The sequence below is a fragment of the Varroa destructor genome, unplaced genomic scaffold (assembly GCF_002443255.2).
Source record: "Varroa destructor unplaced genomic scaffold, Vdes_3.0 BEIS01000007.1, whole genome shotgun sequence".
Taxonomy (NCBI): Eukaryota; Metazoa; Arthropoda; class Arachnida; order Mesostigmata; family Varroidae; genus Varroa; species Varroa destructor.
In genome coordinates, this window is record NW_019211460.1 from 26,044,492 (window position 1) to 26,065,551 (window position 21,060).

At 42.1% G+C, this 21,060-nt stretch overlaps 2 protein-coding genes across 19 annotated transcripts in view; one reads left to right on the forward strand and one right to left on the reverse strand.

The window, feature by feature from the left end:
- LOC147754494 (uncharacterized) overlaps nt 1-14,410 on the reverse strand; it is a 38,646-nt gene extending 24,236 nt beyond the window's left edge. Inside the window, exons 1-4 of one of the 16 annotated variants that reach the window (XM_086976179.1) lie at nt 13,920-14,407; nt 10,270-13,822; nt 9,776-9,988; nt 4,921-5,552 (exon numbers count right to left, since the gene is read on the reverse strand). In XM_086976179.1, the coding sequence (XP_086832305.1) occupies nt 4,921-5,073 (153 nt within the window). In that variant the 5' untranslated portion in view covers nt 5,074-5,552; nt 9,776-9,988; nt 10,270-13,822; nt 13,920-14,407. Of the gene's footprint in view, nt 1-4,920; nt 5,686-9,775; nt 9,989-10,269 lie in introns of those variants that run through there. The other 15 variants (XM_086976176.1, XM_086976180.1, XM_086976181.1 and 12 more) reach the window with 15 other exon arrangements.
- Nucleotides 1-21,060, forward strand: part of LOC111253679 (uncharacterized) — a 57,162-nt gene that overhangs the window by 3,374 nt on the left and 32,728 nt on the right. The window lies entirely within an intron of this gene.

Consider the following 21,060-nt stretch of genomic DNA (forward strand, 5'->3'; position numbering starts at 1 on the left):
TTAGCAGAGTACATAGTTGAAAGAAGGCTAGCCGCTGTAACCAACTTATTGTATCCGCAAAGTCGAAAAAGCGATCGTGGTCTTCCCTAATTTGTTACTTGCTTGTCTTACCATCATGAATTCAATAGAAATAACATTACAATTGCGGCAGCAGCCATAACCATCGAGTACAGAGGTGCTGTGTTAATAGAACTAAATTTTATTTTTGCCCAACATTGTTGCGTTTCACGCTGTCACCTCGAAGACATCACGCAATTACCGAACAGACCGAGTCGGTTTCTTGTACAGGACGACGAAAAGATGTTGGAGAACAAGCATTACACCAGTATACCTGATAGAATATTCTTCTAACGGTGGTTTTGCCTACCGTATCGTACTTATTACCGTAGAATTATCGAAGTTTTCGAACCTAAAATGACGGCAGTCTTATTCATATAGAACTGATGTTCGCGTTGTTCAAACCTGTGGATGAACTGTGAGCTGTCAACAAGTGGGACGGCTCTTATCTTCACTGACCTAACAAATCCGCTCCCAGCAAATCTGATATCCGAATGGATATAGTTTTTCTTGGAAGTCACAGCAAGGAAACCTCAGCGACGAAGTGTAAAATTGCCCAGTTTACTAGAGTGCGGACTTCTCTTGCGAAAGTATTTGGAAACACTTTTAGCAGAGTTGGCCTTTCATATTGATCGATCTGAGTACCTAAGTCTAACGGATATTATTCATAGATGACCTTACCGAAGCATCAAACACTCTAACCTAACTATTTTAGAAACAAATATTACGTAGAAGAATTATGGGCGATATCGAGTGGTATCGCTGTATAAACCCAGAAAGAGGTCTTTATCGGATAAGAAGTTCGAAATTGCTAGACGGTACAGTGAGAAATTGCAGGTTTCAGCAAAAAGAAAGGTTCAATTCAGCTTGATGGTATATATTTTCTCTCTAAGAAGGAGTCGGCAATAAACAGCTAGCGATATTCCTAACCCACTTTAAGCTTGCTTTACTACTTATTTCACTTATTGTTTTTTTTTTGTTTAACGATATGAATACATGCGTAACTCGGAAATATTATAAATACATTACTATTCCACCTTAATACCACTTCCAGTATCGTGCTAAAGATTGAATTGTGATACAATTTCGGTTATCGTCCTGTTACGGCGGCTAAGGACGGCATACTATTCTATAGGAGGCAAATTCATTGGTTATTTGCGCTTACCAATCTTTTATGTGAGCATCATCTCGAACTGACCATAAAATATACGTAGTTATATGGTGAAACAGCGAACAGCTCTGGGCAACTTTGTCCTTGTTTCAGCTTCTAATGACCGGAAATACCACGAATGATGCTGCCCGCCCGTGATGAGCGTCAATAAAACGCTAGTGACGATTTTTCTTCTTTCCTACAATATCTTGTATTATTCGATAAATCCTTCGATAATAATAACCATTGCTATACTAATGAATAGACCACCGGACGTAAATGCACTTAGGTGAAATAACTGTGCTGGCAGCATTTAGCGACTGACCGTAAGCTATCGATACGCGATCAGGGTGACTGCGTCCATTGCAGCTAACGGTAAAAATCCTCTTTCTCACGTAATGCGATAGCCAACCCCTTCTATTTCGTCGTCTTTTTGTTTACCGGCGAGACAGCAGCTCTGAGCGCAAGCGGTACCAACTCCACAATTGAGCATGAGCGTCAACAATATGATTACAGTCGCAGGAGCGCCGTTTGTCGCTTCGCCCAACTCTGGCCCCAGCCGATCGGGACTGGCCCGTTGCTTTCTGGAACATTCAGCATGTAGAATAAATCGCATTCGAAGATGCGTATGCGTTTTTTTTTTGTTTTTCTTTCTTTCCAATGGTTCATGTGCTTGCTGTTGTTACTTAATCTTTATTCGTTTACCAGAGTGGTTTAGCAAGTGACAGGGATAACTGCGCAAATGTATTATTTTGCTGGAAAAAGAGGAAACCGAAATTTGGTATACGGTGTTAGATGTAGCGCTGGCTTGGCCTGACGCGAGGATCAGCACGTTTCTGGAGAAAGCGTTCGTAACAGGAAGCAGAAATTCGCAGTGCGTGGTTTCAGTATCGAGAGTAGACACTAGGATTATAGGTGAGCGCGTGCCGCTCGATTGTCTGCGGAGAGTTGCAATGTATTGCTCTATCTAAATGATATATCCAACATTTTCGTTGTAACTCCCGAGCAAAATTGAGCTTCTTCTTGTTTGTTTATACCACTTTATCACAACGGCAACGGTCGCCGCATCAGGTACGAACACTTTGCCGACACGGCCAGTTAACAGTTAATCGCACGAAATTGTTAAAGTACTTTAGTTTTTAGTCTGCGTGCGGTTCTATTTCTGCTTTACATATAAATGAAATAGTAAACGAATCCGATTTTTTTCGTGTAACGAACAAGGGGGCAGAGACTACTCCCTGTTGTCGGTTAAACAAAGCCGCAGCAATTTCCAGCTTCACCAGTGCACGAACTCTGTATCGCTGTTGTGGCCAGGAGATGGTGCGATAATGTGTCCTTTTAATGTGATAACATAAACTGTGGCGGCGAGCCACATTAACGAAGCACCGCGTGGATTTGACCATCTGTTTTGTGAAGGTCTTTGCTGTCATAATATTTTTTCGTAGGACTACAATCTATAACAGTACTCGTAAAGCATTTTCAGGAGCAAGAAGCTATTGCTTAAAAGCTCAATAACGTTCTGCCGTTCCGAGTTCAAGCTGGCAGTTGTCGCGAATAAACGAAAGACCCCAACAATTTCAGCTTGAGTCAGTTAGCTATCATGTTTGAGTTTTCTACGTTTTAGAAGGCCATGGAATGACTGACTCCAATCGTGTCTATCCGCATAGCTTTTTTTGTCCAATAGGCTCATTCATAATAGCTGCGTGATGCTGTTTTCCCATGGCTGTGACATCAACTGCAGTTGGTAAAACGAGCATCGTGGCCCAGGCTCATAGTCCCTGTGGCAGGAGTAAATGCTAATTTAACTAGTTTTTATATGGCGCTTATTCGTGTGGCGGCAGGTGGGTAGGAGGGGCGCGGCTTGCCTTCCTTGAACTGTAATGGCTTCTGCAGAAAGGGAAAGATGATATAAAATTCAAAGGGGTGTGGCGATCAGATAACCTAAACAAAAGAGATTGGTCCTAGGCTTGCCTGATATTCCTCGACGCTATCCTATAAAGCAATAGCGGCTAGTTTTGGGAACTGATATTCGGGCACTCACTCGGTGCCTAAGAGGTTCCAGATTGTTTTTTTGGTGAACGCGTTATGCAACAACGCCAGGTATACTAGTCGTTATGTCAGCTTTCAACAAGGGCCAACTCTAAACAGAAGTGTCGTTATCAGTTCATTTCAATTGTACGTTATAATGTTATAGCCATTATCGAAATGTCGGTGGCGGAAACCTTCGATACCGCCGTTCATTCTCATCTAGTACAATTTAAATCGTTGCTTATGTCATATTTAATATTACATGACTAAAATGGCTTGTTATCATTGTCTAGAGATATTTATCATTATCAACAACTCAAATTATAATGAGTCATGTTCATCCGTGTTCGGTGGCCTTTTTTCGTTCGGGCAAAGCTGCCCCATTTAGCCAGCCGCAGCGATTCTATTATGTGGCATTCTTCTAGTGAGTGGAATCTCAAAAGCGCCGTCTCGTTTCGTTTCGAAAACGTTACCTGCAGCGTTTAATGAATAAAAGCGACTTCTATTCGATGTCAACATTATATACATATCATTATATCTAGAAAGTATGAGTAGCCGCTGTAAAAGTTGAATGCAGACAATTAGCATACAATTTGCTTTCGTGTCTATCGATAAACACAGAAAGAGACAAACGACAAAGGGTGAATTCCCGTTATTATTTAGCTCTATTTTCCGGGTAGTCAATGCTACCGCGCCCAAGACACTGTTCTACATAGTTCTCAAACGGAATTATGGAGTAACCGTTTGGTTCCATCGTAACGGGACCCGTTTTGCTGAAGCTACGTCATGCAAAACTGTCAACAACATACGATTTTACTAGATGAGTCGAAATGGGTTTAACTAGAGAAACTTAGCTGGACGGCAGAAAGAATAGCAAACAATTTCTTTTACACTGTCATAGTATTCGTACATAGCCATGAGACTGCAGTAAGCTACGATGAATTACACGTCTAACGAACATGCAGATAACGAAATCGGCCTGCTAAAATGGATCCTGATGTCAACTACATTCGGTAATAAGTACAGAATGATGTTGGTATGGTGGAGCCCGGTTACCACTGTATGCTGTGTTCCAAGCATATATCTTAGAATATATACGATTGTATATTATATCCTGAAAACAATCGGAAGTGATCATGATCCTGGTCAATGGTTGACTACCGAGGCAACAGAAGAGGCAAGCCGAAGGATTTATGTAACATCTGCTTTATGAAAAGTTCCTTAGTCTCGTAATTGTCTGCTCGTTAAGCGCCTGACTAAGCGAGAAATTCGGATTATTTAAACAAACACGTATATCTCTGGAGTTAAATACTATACTGTTGTCTATTTAGCGACAGATATAGAAATTGAAACAGCAGTCGTTTCTAGACAAAGTACCGAATCGCATGTACGGTGTTATGTGCTTGTTGTTAGGTCGACGTATAACAAAATGACATAGATCCAGCCCTTTTCCTCAAGGAACGCTTTCTCGGCTCAGCGCGCATCTTCGAACAACTCTCGATATGGATACAATCCCACAAACGGGCGTGGCTTAACCGTTTTAATACGCTCTCTGTCTCTGTACTGGCTGACATATAACATCAGCATTGATACGCACTAAATCTCTCGTAGTTCTAGGCAACTTCCTATCTGCATTGCCTAACATTCGTGAGGAGTGGAAATACGATGGTGCATTATGTACAAACCTTTGCTACCAATCTTTTGCGCAATCGCCAAAATACAATCGGATGTTCGGTTGATATCATTGATGCTATGGAGACGACGACGAGAGAAACGATCATTGGGATCCGCCGAGGTTTGTTTAATCTTTTGTTACAACAGCGCCAATGGAAACACATACAACGATAATAACGGCGATCTACACAGCAGACACTGATGCTCTATTCGCTTCCCTCCCTCTGTACGCTCGTGTATAATATGTGCATGAGTGAGGCTGTAAGTGAATCCAGCTCTGCCGCGTACGGGTCAATGTCAACGGCCAGTAACCCAGACAAACCCGGGCGGCAAAAGCGTTCCACGGCTGCTGCTGCTAGTTCTGCTTCTATCGCCGGCGGTATCATTATTTAGCGTAAAGTAGTGTTTACCACCTGACATTTTTCGCCACACACACGCCACTGGCCATTGCTGGCGACCGCTGAACCATTCACCGCGTGCGAAGCGTTGAAGAAAGAGCTGGTCTCCACGACCAGCGAGCCTCGCTCAGCTCGCCATTTTCAATCGAGCCGTCTTGACGTTTGCCCAGGTTTGGTGTATTGCCACTGCCGAAGCGACGGCAGTCGCTGACTAGCCTTTAGTCTTGGTCAGAAGAAAAACCCCGCTGAAAAATCGACCGAACAAAATTATAAACGCCGGTTACAACGCTGTCTCCAACAGGATCATCAGCAAGCGACGTCGTCATAGTTAGAAGAACTCTCTGGGAAAAACAGCGCGGAGCTGGACGAATGAGCCAGAAATAACACGGACCTAAGAACTAAATTAAGTTTGCTACTGCTACTAAACTTGCCTATATTCATGTTTTTGCCATTGTTGTTGTTCTTAGGATTTGCCTTCTGCGCAGTCGTTACCGAATCTTCGAAGGCACGCTTCGTCGCGGCGGACACCGTGGCCCGATATGAACATGAAAACGTGTTGGTCTAACAGTTTACGGCTGCATACGACTTCTTCGAGGAAAGAATATAAACGAACGAACTGACAATGGACAGATAGGCCTCTAAGTTAAATCCGACTGAATGCTCGTCGTTTTTCACTGAAGAGCTGTTGATCGGGTTTCTGTCGGGATATGATTTTTCTCGATGATAACAGGATTCTATTTCTGGGGTATCATTGTATGCAGCATGTACCTACGAATATATATTTAATTTATACGTGTTCAGTGTATGAGAGTTGGACCACTGGCATAGGCAGTGAGAGATCTTTGTTACTGAAGGAAAAAGGATGCTTGTCTAATAAAATATGTGAGATTGTGAGAGTTTCTTGTTGGTAATTGAAAGTACTGGACGATAGAAATAGAGCAAACAATAAGAAGTATAAGGCCTATCTTGATGTGATAAATCCCATTTGTTTGTTGGACACAGTCGGACAGATAACGTGTTTCCAAACTGTAGCATTGATGTTTTCTTCGGCTTTATGAATACGATCGTTTTGCTATTTATTAGAGATCTATTAATGTTTTATATACATGCTTTTAGCTATTCGTTTTATTCTGTTCACTCTTGCAAGAGCTACTCGGGTCTAACAAGATAGAGGCATGTGTACTATATATATATATAACAAAAATTCCGCTGTATATACCACCCCTCACGCGTTAGTATTTAACCTATATCCTATAATGTTTGATAAAATTTTCGCTACGTTTTTACCAGACCACGTCGACAAGGTTAGACCATTAAATAATTGAAAATTACCATAAGAAATAAGTAAGGTCAAAACGATGCATGAAGCTACTTTCGAAGAGCCTAAGGCGAACACCGCTACTTAATTTCTTCAACTATTACCACTTTTCATAATTACCGGCTAATGATTTACGAGGAAAATCAGCTTCATTATATGTGAAGTAATATTTATTAAATTATTATATATTTGTTTAACTAGCAAGTATCGACCGCGTGTCGCTTATATAACGCTAACGTCTTTAGATCACAGCTCTGGCGCTACTTATAGTGGGTGAGATAGAGATCAGGCCCATTTAATAGTTATGTAAGGCATACAACCCTAGTCTACTCTTTTCGCTAAAGAGCCCCTTTAGGCTTGATCACACGAAAAAATCAGTAAAAGCTACTGCCACAATGGAACTTTATAAGTGAAAACCACATAGCGAATTCAATCATTTCATGATCCGACTGCCAACATGGATGAAAGCCGCAACTTCGACTCGAGTCGACTTTACAATAGGACAGCCCTTATGTATATATATATACACATATATAAGATAAGCACAGACAGATATGAATCACTAAGGAAGAACCAGTCGCAACGTTTACGAGACCTGTCATAGTGAAAAAACTAGGCGGTAATGTATCGGTAGAAACTGTTGTAGCTACACCGAAGACGGGCGTAATTTCATCTCCATATAATACGTACAGTAATATTACGTATTATTATTATTACGAAGCATAATAGGACAAAAGAAAATACCGTTACGCCATTTGTGACAGGATCGCGTGAAGAGACCGAATAATCCCACAGTATTATACCAGCACGACGAGTACATGGGACCTGATCGTGGCAGGCTTCTACGGCTAAATGGCAGATCTTTAACTATATACGACAGCTCACGCACGATTCCGTGTTAGGCGACCGCGACAAAAGCGCTGCGGAATCCGTATATATGGCGCAGTCTTGCCGAGGTGCTAGGGACGAACAGCAAAAATTTACTCGGGCCATACTTCCATCCGAAATGTTGTAGTACATGGCGAAACCATGCGACTTCAGCTCAGGCTGTCACCCTGGTCTTTTTTAGTCTCTTCTACACACTCGTGCACTGCCGATCCCCAGAAGATCCGATGCGTCGGTAAAAGCCCAGTGTAGAAGCCGATCTTTATGTCTGTTCTGAAAGGTTTCGACAACGCGTGACAGGTCGATAGAGTATTGCTATTTGGCAGGAGGGCGGGAAGTCGTCATTTTTTTGCCATTTCAGCAGCAGAAGGTGGTACCGCCATAGACGACTAGACAGGTCTGATGCAATATCGACGTAGTTCCGGACGATCTTCATAACATTAGACAGACAGGAGATACTTTCGAAAAAGAAACTTTGTCTATTCATCATTGTAGACAACAGTAACACTGATAGCAGCATGAACTACGGCAGCAGCGGTACCCGAAGAGGGGAAAAAAAAGGCAGCTTAACCATAGCTACAAATTTTTGACATTGCTCAGGGTTCTCTTCCACAGGTAGCTGTCACCGCTATGGTTCGTTCTTGCTCTCAGGAACGTAACATTTGCCGCAATGGCGGTCGGGCTCAAAAAGCACACGAAGCAAAGAAACGCTACGTGAATAGAACGCAGAGGGGGGTTATCATTAATGCTAGCAAAGCTTCCGAAGAGACTGAGATTGCATTGACGCTATTGTATCGCCCATTAAGCTGCACAGACCCATTGACGAAACCACGTACCGCAGCTATGTAACCTTTCTGGATAGAACTGAATTTATGTGTATCTATACGCATACACAGAACGGATTCGCAATAGGCTGGCCGGTCTAGATCAGGAACTTTGAAAATTAGATGAACAAAGCGTTGTAATCCCAACAGATGAGCGACAGACCATGCATTTGAGATAAAGCCATGTTTGCCGCCGAACTTACGTAAATTTTTCCATTCAGAATAAGAATGCTATCAATATCTTCATGTAACTTTGATAAACATTTGGCAGCGTTTAATAAGACAGAGGGATAATGGGAACGAGCAGCGGTGCCAACACCAGGGAAAACGGGATAGAACACATGTACGTACGTATATAATTAAAAAAAAAAGTAGGCCAAAGGCTATCAATCCGTATCTGTAACAATCTTTGTATTCTGTTTATTTCTCTTAAACGGGTTTCTTTTATAGACTATTTGAAACTAAATTGTGGCTGGATACCATCGGCCGTCTACAGGGCTAAATATACGTGTATGTTTACGAGTGCAGTGTAGTACGTATCTAGTAAAAGACAGCACCAGTCGAATTAGCGCGTAGAAGTTACATAACTGAACCCACTGTTACAGATACCGCGATCGTAGCGAAAAGGGTAAAAACATTTGTGTTTGCTTCGCAAAATGACAGCAAAGCTCATTGATTTGAGTCATTTTCAAATGAAATGTAGGTAATCACATTAGAAGCTATCATGTATTGAATTTGGCGTTGAAGACTTCGAAAAGGTTTCCAGTTCAAGCGTTTGATAACTTTCTCTTTGTCAAGAACACCGCTTTTTCTACCGTTTTGTTTCCAGAAATGATTTGAAGCTAGCTAGTTTTCGTACAAACTGGCACATTCGTGTGTGATTAAATTTAAATATTTCGAGTCTTAAGCCCGATTCTACTGTTTAGCTACACATTGCATCTCGACGGTTGGCGACTCTCAGCACGAAGTGGAGCTTGTTTACGGCTGATTTCGAAGTTAAACCATCTTACCTGTTCGTACGCATCGCGTTGCCACTATACAGACATAAGCGTTACGGATATGCGATTGCATTCATTTACGCTGATAACTCTTACAGCACTTCGCGTTGTCTTACGACTTCGACTTTTTACTTTCGTTGACTGATAAATGTATATTCGTTCGATTGTTTTTCATTCATTATGTAGATTTACTTTATTTCTCTGTGGAAACTTTCAGTCTCTCAGCTCTCTTTCGTTAGTCCATGCGATCTGACGTATGGGCCTACATAAACGTGAAAATGCATTTGGTAGTATCTAAACAATTTCACCTAAATGATTTATCTCAGTCGAGCGTTCCCTGTAATAAAACGTTATCAGCGATTACGTCTTAACATGGATCCAAGCATTATCTTGCCAACCTACCTTAGTTAACTGCAAATGTATAAAAATATGGAAAAATGCACCTTTGTAACCGATGCTGGCTTTGTTGGTTTGCTAGTCCATCTAGATTTTGTTGGCCTTGTGACTTTCAAGTTCTTTCTTTCGAAGCTTCTCGAGACACTTCGTTCGTGACTCTCGCTCGGTTCATTCGTCTTCTCCTTAACCTAATCGCGTTCTTCTGGTCTTCATGAATAACACGAACCGTGCAGCTTCGTCGTTCGCCGGATCCTGCCACTCTTAAATTATGATTGTTATCTATTATTAGCGTAATGTAACACCCATTTTACACTAAGTAGGCATAATACAGACGGTTTACAGGAAAGCTATACTACAGTCCAGCTGAGCTATTCAGCGGAGAAGCCTCGAATGGCACTATCGATCATGTAGTAGTGTATATAAGTCGGCTCAATCGACCAGTGGCTCTGTTAAGGGATAAACTTTTATAAACCGATACGCTTTCAACTTAGACCCAAGAATCAATCTGCCTACTTATAACATATAAACGTAATGTATCTACCTTTACATAACCTTGAAAAAGGTGGAATTTTTCACGACCTGCCACTATCATAGGGCAAAACGACGTTAGACAAGCACAAAGAAGCAATCTTATAACCTCGAATCGGTTATCTAAAAATGACTTGAAGAGACGTTTGACATTTTCAGCGGCATTTTTAAGAATCAGATGGTAAAATACAAGTACGCAGATATGTAATAGAAGAAAGACCAATAATCCTGCCACATGAACGCATATTCTCCTGTGGTTTGGTCGCTTCCTTTTTTTGGGTATTACCTCTGCTCGTATTACATTAGCCCTGCTGATGATGCTATTCCGAGTTAATACGGCTCGTATAGATGTCTGCCTCGCTAGTGCCATCGAGCGCCGTCCATTAGCTCTACCTTTTGGCGCTTTGTCGTGCAGGTTGATCTATATGCGTATCCGATCAACGTGATTTTGCCCAACTCTGGCCCTGGCTCCCTCTCTTTCACGCCACCTTACCACCAAATGAGTATGCTTTAGCGCGGACTGTGACTTACGGCCACATGTGGTCAACGTTGACTAACGACCGATGCTGCTCTTCTAGACGCGCAAACTAGCGGGCACCATCAGTAATCGCCGGCTTGATCATCAGAGCACTGCCAGCGTCGATGTCGATGAAGATGACATGAGGCGAGAACGACGAAGTTGCCAGAGACTTCGTACGCCTTGCCCGACGGAAGGAGACCAAGTCACTGAAGACTTCTGGTGCTGAAGCAAACCAGGCAGAATAAACGCAGTTCAGGAAGGAGAAGATAAAACCGAAGCTTCGTAACCCCCTTCACATCCTACCTCGTCTACCCCCTTTGCTGACAGACTGCTCTGAAGACTGTTGCCTCTGCTGGTTTTTTGCTCTGGCGCTGGCGACGATGACTGTGTCAGCTTGTCTGCTCAGTGCTGCCGCCGAAGAACTATGGTGGCACAAGAAAGCAGCGGACACGTACACGCACATGGACACGTTGTGTGGGCTCCTGCTTGTAGCCAGCTGACTCCGTCAAGGCGCTTGTGTCAAATTCAGCTTCGGCCACGCTTTGACCGCCGTGGCTTCTGATGACGCCGCAATTTTAAATAGGAGTGCAGACGTGAGGAATGAGTGAATCAACTATGTACGCGATGCTCTGCCTGGAAGTGCCGACAGACGCGGTTTGACCCGCGGCATGTGTTGCTTATCGAGCTACGAGTTGGCTGCTTTAAGCAGAGCTGTCGCTGTGTTTTTGGCTGGGTTAGGCAGCAAACGGCTAAATCAGCCGATCCGCTGTTGGCTTGTCAGATCCTCTTTTTTTCTCATTGCTACCGCTTCCTTTTTTCTGGAATTCTTCTGTACGATCGTGACGCCGCTGCGGCCGGGCTGACCGCATTTGGCGACCGCTAAGCTGCATAGCCAGACATTGCTCTAGTCTGAGCCGCGCGTTTCAGAACATTGGTTCTAAACGTCACACAGACACATACACAGATAGATAGACGAGCAAACGAATGCTTCTAACAAATACATACACACTAATGTCGGATGATGATATACGGATGAATTGGCCGTGTTGTCCTTTCGTTGCACCGGCTAGCTGGTCATCAAACTGTACAAACGCTTATAGAAAGGCGCGCATATTGTACACTTCGAACTCCACTGACTATAGTTCTCGTGTGTTGTATTTTGTTAAATGACGCCGTCGTCATTTTCGGCGAGAAGCACAACTAGTTTAAATGCCGATGTCGCGTGACCAGCGTATTAGTCGTTCAAAAGAAGCAAATAACCAGTCCCATCGAAGGCGGAGGTGGCTTAGGGAGGTAAGCGATGGAGGTTTCGCTAGCTGTTATCGGCGGTGTAGTGGACGAATATGTGCTTGAACTGTCGTTACTTAGGGCATAGCAGAATTGTGGAGTATGACTCAGATACCTGACCGGTGTTTGCTTATACATAGAATGGAGGAAGTTCTCGTAGAAAAAAAGAAAATAGATTTACAACAAAGACGGAGGAAGAACTTGAAATTATGTGCGGCAAGCTTTAGAATAACTGAACATGAGGACAACAAGGGGATCGTCATTGATACGACTAACTCGCGTTGTCGTGGCAGATGTTTCGCAGGCAACTATAAAACAGCTTACACTTTTGGGTTGTTAGAATATGTGGCTAGCTGTTTAAGTGATGGATTCTGAAGCCCGACCTGCAACATGCATCATTGCCTTCGTAAAATGTAATCAGCGTATATAACATCAGTACTCTCCAACAGCTGATAGATGTGAGCTCAGAGATTTCGTAAGCATAAAATCTGCAAATGAAACTATGCAATGTTATTGTAAAGACAGCATACGAGTTGATTTTTCCCTTCGACAGCTTTAAAGAAATGAAACGTCTATTTTAATAGAGATTTTAGTGTGTGTGGTTATCCACTACTGATTGATTTTTCAGAGTTAAGGATTAACAACATTTTCTTGCTGGGCTGAACTTATCATTTGTTCGTGCCGACATCGGATCATAGCAATAGGTGTCTCCTAGCCCACTGAAGAAAACAACTGGCCGATGAAAAGCCGTCGTTAACTTGATAAGTAATTACGCTTTGGGTAAATTTATTCGCTGAAGCTACCTTCGGGTTCGTGGTGATAAATGGTACCATATCATACCTGCTGCGGTCTGTGAAAAGCCATAAAAGTACAGCAAAGGTAAAAGGCGTTAAACTATGTCATATAGTCTGTATGGGAAGAGCATTAATGAATTTTTAGATTTACTAATGGAACAGATCATGAAGTAAAGAAACATTCGTCACAACTGAAGAGAGGTTAACGCAAGATTAACGTTACCTTGCATTCAACTCGGGTAAATACCGCTCATCCATTCAAATATATAAACGAGTTAATTACTCATGTAGACGGTATTAGATTACGATGCAGTTAAATTATATACAATAGCAACTTAAAAAATCCGAGGTGTTTACTTCGTTAAATGAGGTGTCAATTCCGAAGAACTTTAATCACGATGACACGCATATGATTGACGTAGGTTTACAGGCTGATAGCGAATACATAATAGGCAAGGGTCTAATTTAATTTCTTATCCAAAAATCCAAATTGAAAGTATACAAGATATCTATAATATATAACTAACCGATTTTAGATATGCTAAAACGTTTCTATAGAGCAAGCATTCATATTGAAAAGCTCAACATGGCTGCTAGAATAATCTTCGCTGAGACCAAAACGGGCTCGTCTAATGATCTCGACGCCGTACGCACCGATCGCCGAACTGCTCCGAACGTAAGACAGCAATGTCCCTCTTTCTGTGGCATCGTCTCTCTAACATTCACTGTGTATGGTTCAGCTAATGCCCCGAATAGCGCGATCAGGCGCAAGTGAATACATAAAAGCTTCAATAGCAGATCTTTTCATCGGGAGGGACGGTTTCCCCATTTCTCCCACGGCACCAAACAAGCACAAAAATGAATGCAACAGCGCAATGGAAACGGATGGTCGCGGAACAGTTCAGATGAGAATGAAACCCCCTACCGACCGACATACAGGCAGACCAACTGCAACTACGAAGACCCTACGTGAGCAAGCGAGAGTTAGCAATAAAATTAAAACGCACAGAGATACATATATATGTTCTTGATGTATAATATCATAGCCGTAGAAATACGTACGACGGCAAAAACCGTCGTAAAGAAACTTGCGTTTGGCAGTCAGCCCAGATCCTTCTTCTTTTTGTCGTTCGCCGTGTAAACCGTGGAAATGGAGCCAACAGTACGGCCATATCGCCGGCATCGAACATACAATGGCAGGAAGAGTGTGCTTCTCTTGCGGATCCGCCATATGTTATAGAAAAACACAAGTTTACTCTATGAATGGACGAACCTATTACCGAGGCAGGCGCTTCAATATCATAATAGGTGGCGTTTATTGGCGAGCACATTACGAGCGATATTCTATACTATTGCAGTCACGTTGAACGCTTTATGACAAGAACGAGCGCGCACGGCATGGCGCTGTTAAGTCAATGTTATAGAATGATAGCAGACGACATCGTTGCTGCTGCTGGTGATGACGATCACGTTACTGTTGATTTTGCATGTCTAGTTGATACTTGTTTTAATTAAGTGATTGTAACGCTGTTCGCTCACGTGCGAAGTCGAGTGCTTAAGCGATGGGGCGGGGGAGGGGGGGGGGGGGGTAGGAAAATACTGTTGCTCTGACAGTCCACTAGACCAGTTTGTCCTTGTAAAAGGTCGGCACGTCACGCGTCTGCCCGCCAAAGTAACGGCCATATACAGGTCCAGGTTCAAGTCCGGGTGTGGATTTACTTCGTTTCTTACTGGAACCTAGCGATGTGAAGTAATGCTTAATGGCTAGAGTACGGGATGTTTACTAGCCATTAGGAACATTTTTACTACACCGCACAGGCAATGAATCCAAAGTGGTGCATTGAACAAGTATCATATCTTTTCATGATGACGTTGTAATAAAACATTATAAATTATTACCAATGTGAGTACAGATTAGTTCTGGATGTGGTCCTCCATTCGATACCGATGGAGCTGCCGCATCAGCAAGAACGACGCAGTAGCGTTGCGTCATACTAGGATGAACTAGATAGAGTGCGCCTACTTATTACCGAAGCCTCAGTGAGAGGAAAAAGATCGTAGAAGTGGATAAAACATGAGGCTGCTTGTCTACTCGGTGGTCTAGCATTGATCGCGCATGTTGTTTCGAAGCCTTTTAGCCCAATCAATGAAACACGCTTATGTCGAATAAACGTACTCTATTCACGCCAGCAAGTTGCACACTTGCACAAGGGCGAAGCACACGAATACGAAGTAACTCAGATCCTCATAAGAACTTATCCCCTTAGTAGCGTTTGCCTTGAGGTTAAACTAGCGATGTAAACTCTTTCTTCCCAAATATCTTTTTCGTTATCTTTCTCTGATTCGTAAATAGGACCATTCGGATTTAATGTCAGTTCTGCTGATCGTGTATTTTTCCAGAGCAGAACAATAACCGTACCAATACAACGGGAGGAAGCGAGATGGATTGAGGGAGATAGGTCGATTGGAAATCGCATTTGTCTCCAAGTCCGAATTCCGCCAAGAAATGCAATGGGATAAATGCATTACGAAAAAATGGACGTGAGATGATAAAAACAAAGTAGATAGAAGCATGACGCCACTGCTTGAATCTGGGGAAACGTCAAAATTGGTTACTTTGCTTCTGGCTGATTTCTTGCTGGTGCGTTTATATGGGTTATGCCTGGAAACTGCGCTGCGTTCGCAGCTATCCTAGCAGCGAATTTCTACGCCCAGCTCAAGCCGACAAACCGCTCAATTATAATGAGAGAATGGTATGTGATCTGATTCCACAAGCTTACTAAACCAGCGCCTCGCGTAGTAAATAGATTTATGTATGTACTATAAGTTAAGGGAATAGCAAATAGATCGTAGGAAACACGAAACGAAGCTTTCAGCAAAACAGATTCTACAGGGAACGCCGGCGTCGCGCCTCTATCCCTGTGACGTAGGCAGTATGCGCATACAGAACGAAGGAGGGAATGTGTTGTTAGGGTCGAGCGACTCTTCGAAGAAATATTTTGATTTTTTTTTTGTTTGAAAAAAATGATCTCATTGATTCAGCGACATAAATTCGCTAAATTTTGTACAGGGTTACATCGACAAAAAGCTATATTCAATCCTGTTTAATGCTGATGCACATGGTGTCTATATCTCTGCCATTAACTCCATATAGCACCATCCACCGTCTAATCATGCGTGTTAACGTTCCCCTGCTGTAATGTTAAAGGAGCTTCGTGCCGTTAGCGGATGCATGTTACATATTTTACGCGACACAAAAACGTTGAGAACGAAATGCCACGGTTAGCCGTAGAGAACTCACGGCTGGAAAAAAAATAACCATTAAACCAGAAAGAATGTATTTGTATAAATAAGCGATTTGTAAATAAAAGGCTTGCGTCTGCTTCGAGCTGGACTAAGCAGTATTTAGAAACGATAAACACGTACAGCGGTCGCGTTGCAGTCACAGGAACAAGTATGGAAACACAACAGTTGTTTCAAGGAGGTTATCCTCTCGTAGAAAAAAGAACTACCTTGCTGTATTTATAAATGGCAGTGCAGTAATCATGTTAACTTCCGGTAAATTAGAACGTTGGTGACAACGTTGTTCAGAGTTATACATTCATGTAAAGCTGTATATACTTGAAAGACAAAATGTATGTATGTTTATTTGCCTTAGCTGTGGATGTCTGAGCCTTAATTCGTATTAAGTGCTTCCAGCGGGAGTTGAACGGATGAAATATACTACGATCTGATGGTATAAGAAAAAAAAAACTACTTTGCGCTTATGAACACCTGTAATACGTCAGACTGTAGGACATAAAACAACATCGGGGTTACCAAGCGGTTTGGCTGCATCCAATTAGAAGCGAGTTAAATTAAACACAATGTGTTTTTCTTTTGACACGTTCATAGAAGGTCAAGCAGGCGTTTATAAGACTAATACCTAATCAACGTTTGCAATAATGGCAAACTTCTGCACTCATCTGTTACGTTGTGGAAAAATTAATACGTTGAAAAATAGGGCAAAGGCGTCAACACGAATTCTCTAACTGTCTCTAACTGTATGATGTAGGCAGGTATCGAACTAACAATTCGGATGAGCGCATTTTTAAGAAAAATTTTGTCGAAGAAAGTAAGCTATTTTGAGGTGGAACTGTCCGTGGCAAAAGGCTAATATACTTATGATTCAATTAGAACGAACAACTAAACCATCCTATACAACGAATAATGACAATACGATAAACAAAAATACTAAGCATTTCATTTCCACGGTTCATTTAACATTTTCTTCCCGATTACCCGTCATTTATGCGTTTACCGCCAAGTTAAAAACAAGAATAGGGATGTGCCGGGTTCTATTAATTTTGACCACTTATCGAAGTCCTTCGAAGCCGGAACTTTTATATGTGCTCACATTCACGTGCACTCACTGACGGCCATGGACAGAGTAACAACTTGCTGCCAAGTTCTCTTTCGGAATTGTCACTTTTGGTCACTGATCACTTTTCTTGCGCAGAAAATGGGTCCCTTTGCGACACTACGGGCGGAGAGCACACTTTTGAGCGGCAACTAAAAGCGAATCTAACCATCTCTAAGAAAATTTACCATGCATGTGTATACTAGAGTAACTTAGCTTGATTCATCTCTCGTGCTGAACTTAATTCCGGTACCATGTATGCGTCGAGGGACCGTCTATGGCTACAACGGCCACTATTGCTATTGCAGCCACATGACCGTTTTCATTCCTCAACTTGCTTTGAACGTAGTCCGACCCGATTAACAGGTCGAGATGCTTCTACCTGCGACAGACGAGATACATTGCCGAGCGCGCACACCTGCGTCATTACGTTTCGCGACAAGAAAAACGCCTTTAAGAATCGTCGCCAGTGCCAGCGACGGCTGCTATAAGCCAGAAACATGATAAACGGTAATAGCAAAAAAAATCCATGCTGAAAAAGCCCACTTTGGGGTTGGCCATTTACAATCACTACGTCTATTCGCAGAGAACACGATAGTAACACGAATTTGAACGTGTGCCGGACTCGTCATCTTCGTCAGCGGACAACTGCTTTTTCTGCCATTTATCTAAATGATGTATTTATATTCATAAAGCGTCAAAAGGATTCGACTTAACGGGTATCTTTCCTGTTGTGGGTGCAGAAGGTAACGAATAGGAAGTCAGACCGGCGTTAAACGCCTGAAAATACGTATTCTTTGTCGGTGCCTGGATATAGTTGCAGAAAGCTCGACTAAGCAACACTCACAGTCAGTCCGAGCAGACTGCTAGAGAGTGGCTGTCTCAAGCGTATATTTGGCAGTTTTCTTTTTTGCAAGCTAAACTAATGCCTACACGGTTAACAATATTGAGCTAAGTATGTCCCTATTCACCCCGTCATCTCGAGAACCCGAGTGTTCACTAATGTGTTTAGATGTCGAGGGGATCTACCGCGTTGTTCACTGTGGACTTGTTTCTTGTCTGGAGTGTCGAAGTCTTATTTATTGCGAATGCAGCGGATATAATGGTGGCTGCTGATAGTGATCAGAGATCAAGAATGGGAAGGCCGCTTGGATCTGAACTGAAGGCGGTTGGACCAGTTGAGTCAATAACACGTAATACTCACATTCTTATATGTTATAGGGTCGATGATGCCGTTGTGCGTATTACCCCCCATCAAAGAAACACTTTGGCATCGTTGCATACTTTAAATATGTACCTAAGTGGCAGTGAGAATATTTTTAGGCAAGTGGCGTTCCTTAGCTGAGCACCTAAGGAAATAGCAGGGTTTCCCCAAGTCTATGCGTTTATATATAGATGCATATGGCGAACACAGTATTGAGTACTGTGAGCTTCTATTTGTCTCTGTCGCTCGACTGTTACTCCGAAATAATGCTGTGGTTTTATCTATTCTTTATTTCATGCTAGCCGGCATCGATTATGACGGAGTTCACAAAACGCACTGGTAGAAGTAGCCTATATTTTAAAATAATATAATGAAATACTAAAGAACCTACTATCGTATTATTTGGCTTGAAAACGCTTATCATTATAGATGTGTTCTCTCAGACTGAGGTACGGCCGGTACCCCATTTACAGCGGGGTCGCCTTTTTCTCGTTACGATCTTATTCTTTTATGAGCAATACATGTCCAACAATCCGCATATCATTACTAGGCACTGATCTCGTGTCAGCCGTTCGCCAACGTTGCCTTCTCCATATCCTCTTCTTAGTCTATTCACAAGCAAACCGTACAAAATCTATTAATAAACGTTTAAAGATTGAGTGTTCCGATCGTTCAAAAAGCGGGCTGGATATCTTTTCTTTAGCGGGCAGATTTCCACAAAGCGGTCGAGTGGTAAGCGACGAACGGCGGTAAACGACCTGTGCAGACAACTGATAGAAACAAAAAAAAAACTAGCCAATGGCGTTTATGTTGAGACGTTGTCGTCAAAACAATTATGTAGATTTACAGGGATCGATGGAGAAACTTCGTGCAGCTTAATATTTTGCCATTTAGCGGACAAGTTTGAAGCTGACGAAATATTTATAACCGCATCGCTCGCCCCGCGGCGCGTATAGTTTCCGATCGAAGCCGAAACAGCTTTTTTCCAGCGTTACAGGTCGGGAATGAATCCCAACGTGACCGCCACTTATAATTAAGCCAATGGACGTTATTCAAAGGCGATTTACTGCACATAAAAAGTAGGAAGAATTTGGAATTACTTGGGTATCTATTCCGCTAGTTAAATATATTTAGGAAACGCTATATTGTATAATGATCCATATTGAAAGATAAAGTTTAAATAATGCCCGTATCGTCTAGTAGGGAGCACAATTAACATGTGCACACTGAGAGGACTGCTGTTTTGGTGGCTAGACTATTAGAATCTATATATTAATTTATTAATAAAGGCAAATTATTTCGTTTTGATAAACTAGAACATGGGCTTTACTTTTGTTTTCTTGTCCTATTACCATTGGAAAAAGTTGTTTATGCAATTTTCAAGTACCAGATAAGGCAGCGTATGTACGCATTGGCTTATGTTTCTTGTCAAAATAGATTAAACCAAAATCGTTACCCCTATTGAAGGTACCATCTTCCGAAACAAGTTTTTTGTCTAGTTAAAATGTAATGAAATAAAAAAATGCGTTCATGGATTACGGCAGCGCGTTCTTAAATTGAAAATGAAAGACATCAAAGCAATCAGAAAAAAAATCCGGAGAAATCACGATGATCGTTTAGTGTATGTTTCTAAAGCACTTCAGAATAGCAAGTAGAACGTGCATGATAATTTGTTTTAAAACATTATGCAACACCCGGTATAAGATCAACTAAGGATGGGTATTAACGGTAGCGTTTGAACTTGACTTTATCTAAAATATAAAAACTATTAGAATATAAACGGCTATTACTTCTTGTAGATCGGAATAAATATCTCATGTCAAGAAAAAGAAAAATTATATATGGCCCTTTGGATTGGCCCTGAGCGTCACCTCCGCTTTTCACATTCTTGCCTTGTCCTCGATCCCTGTGGCGTCCTTCTAGCTCGTACCCCAGTGTGTCTCATCCGTGGATGAACGGACAACATTTTTTTCAACAGAATTTCGGCAAGGAATTGTTTTGTATTGCTTCGATCGTCAATACTAATGCCGTCGCGGGTTGTTTTCTTCAACCCTTTATTTGCGTTATTTCGCTTTGAACAGACAATGAAGTACTGGTGAAATTGATAAACGAGGGACCCCAGACAAAGGAAGTGACAAAGGAGGAAGCCCAGCCATCACCAACGACAAACACAGAATCCGTGATCCATACGCAAGACAAGACCACTTCGTATACCTCAAAGACGGAATAAATCATAGACAAGAATGACAGCAACAGCAACGATAGCGATAGCTGCTGCGGAAAAGGGCGGCAACGAAAAGCTGTCACGGGCGATGCCAGTAGCAGTAGTAACAATTTCTAGAACTCACAGTTCTCAAAGAGTACACGAAACATAAGTAAACGAGTTAAACGTCAAACGAGTCTTGTATGTATTTCAATGGCGACATTTTTTTCACGGTTTGGAAGGGCTTCCAATAGCCACTCTGAATCGCAGACATTTTAGCGAAATTTCCATACAGAGCAATTCCTATATCATGTTATTCGGCACATCATATTATAATGCGTTCGATATAAGGCGATAAAACTGCGTGACTCATTCAAGTAAAAGCTTGTATCTGACA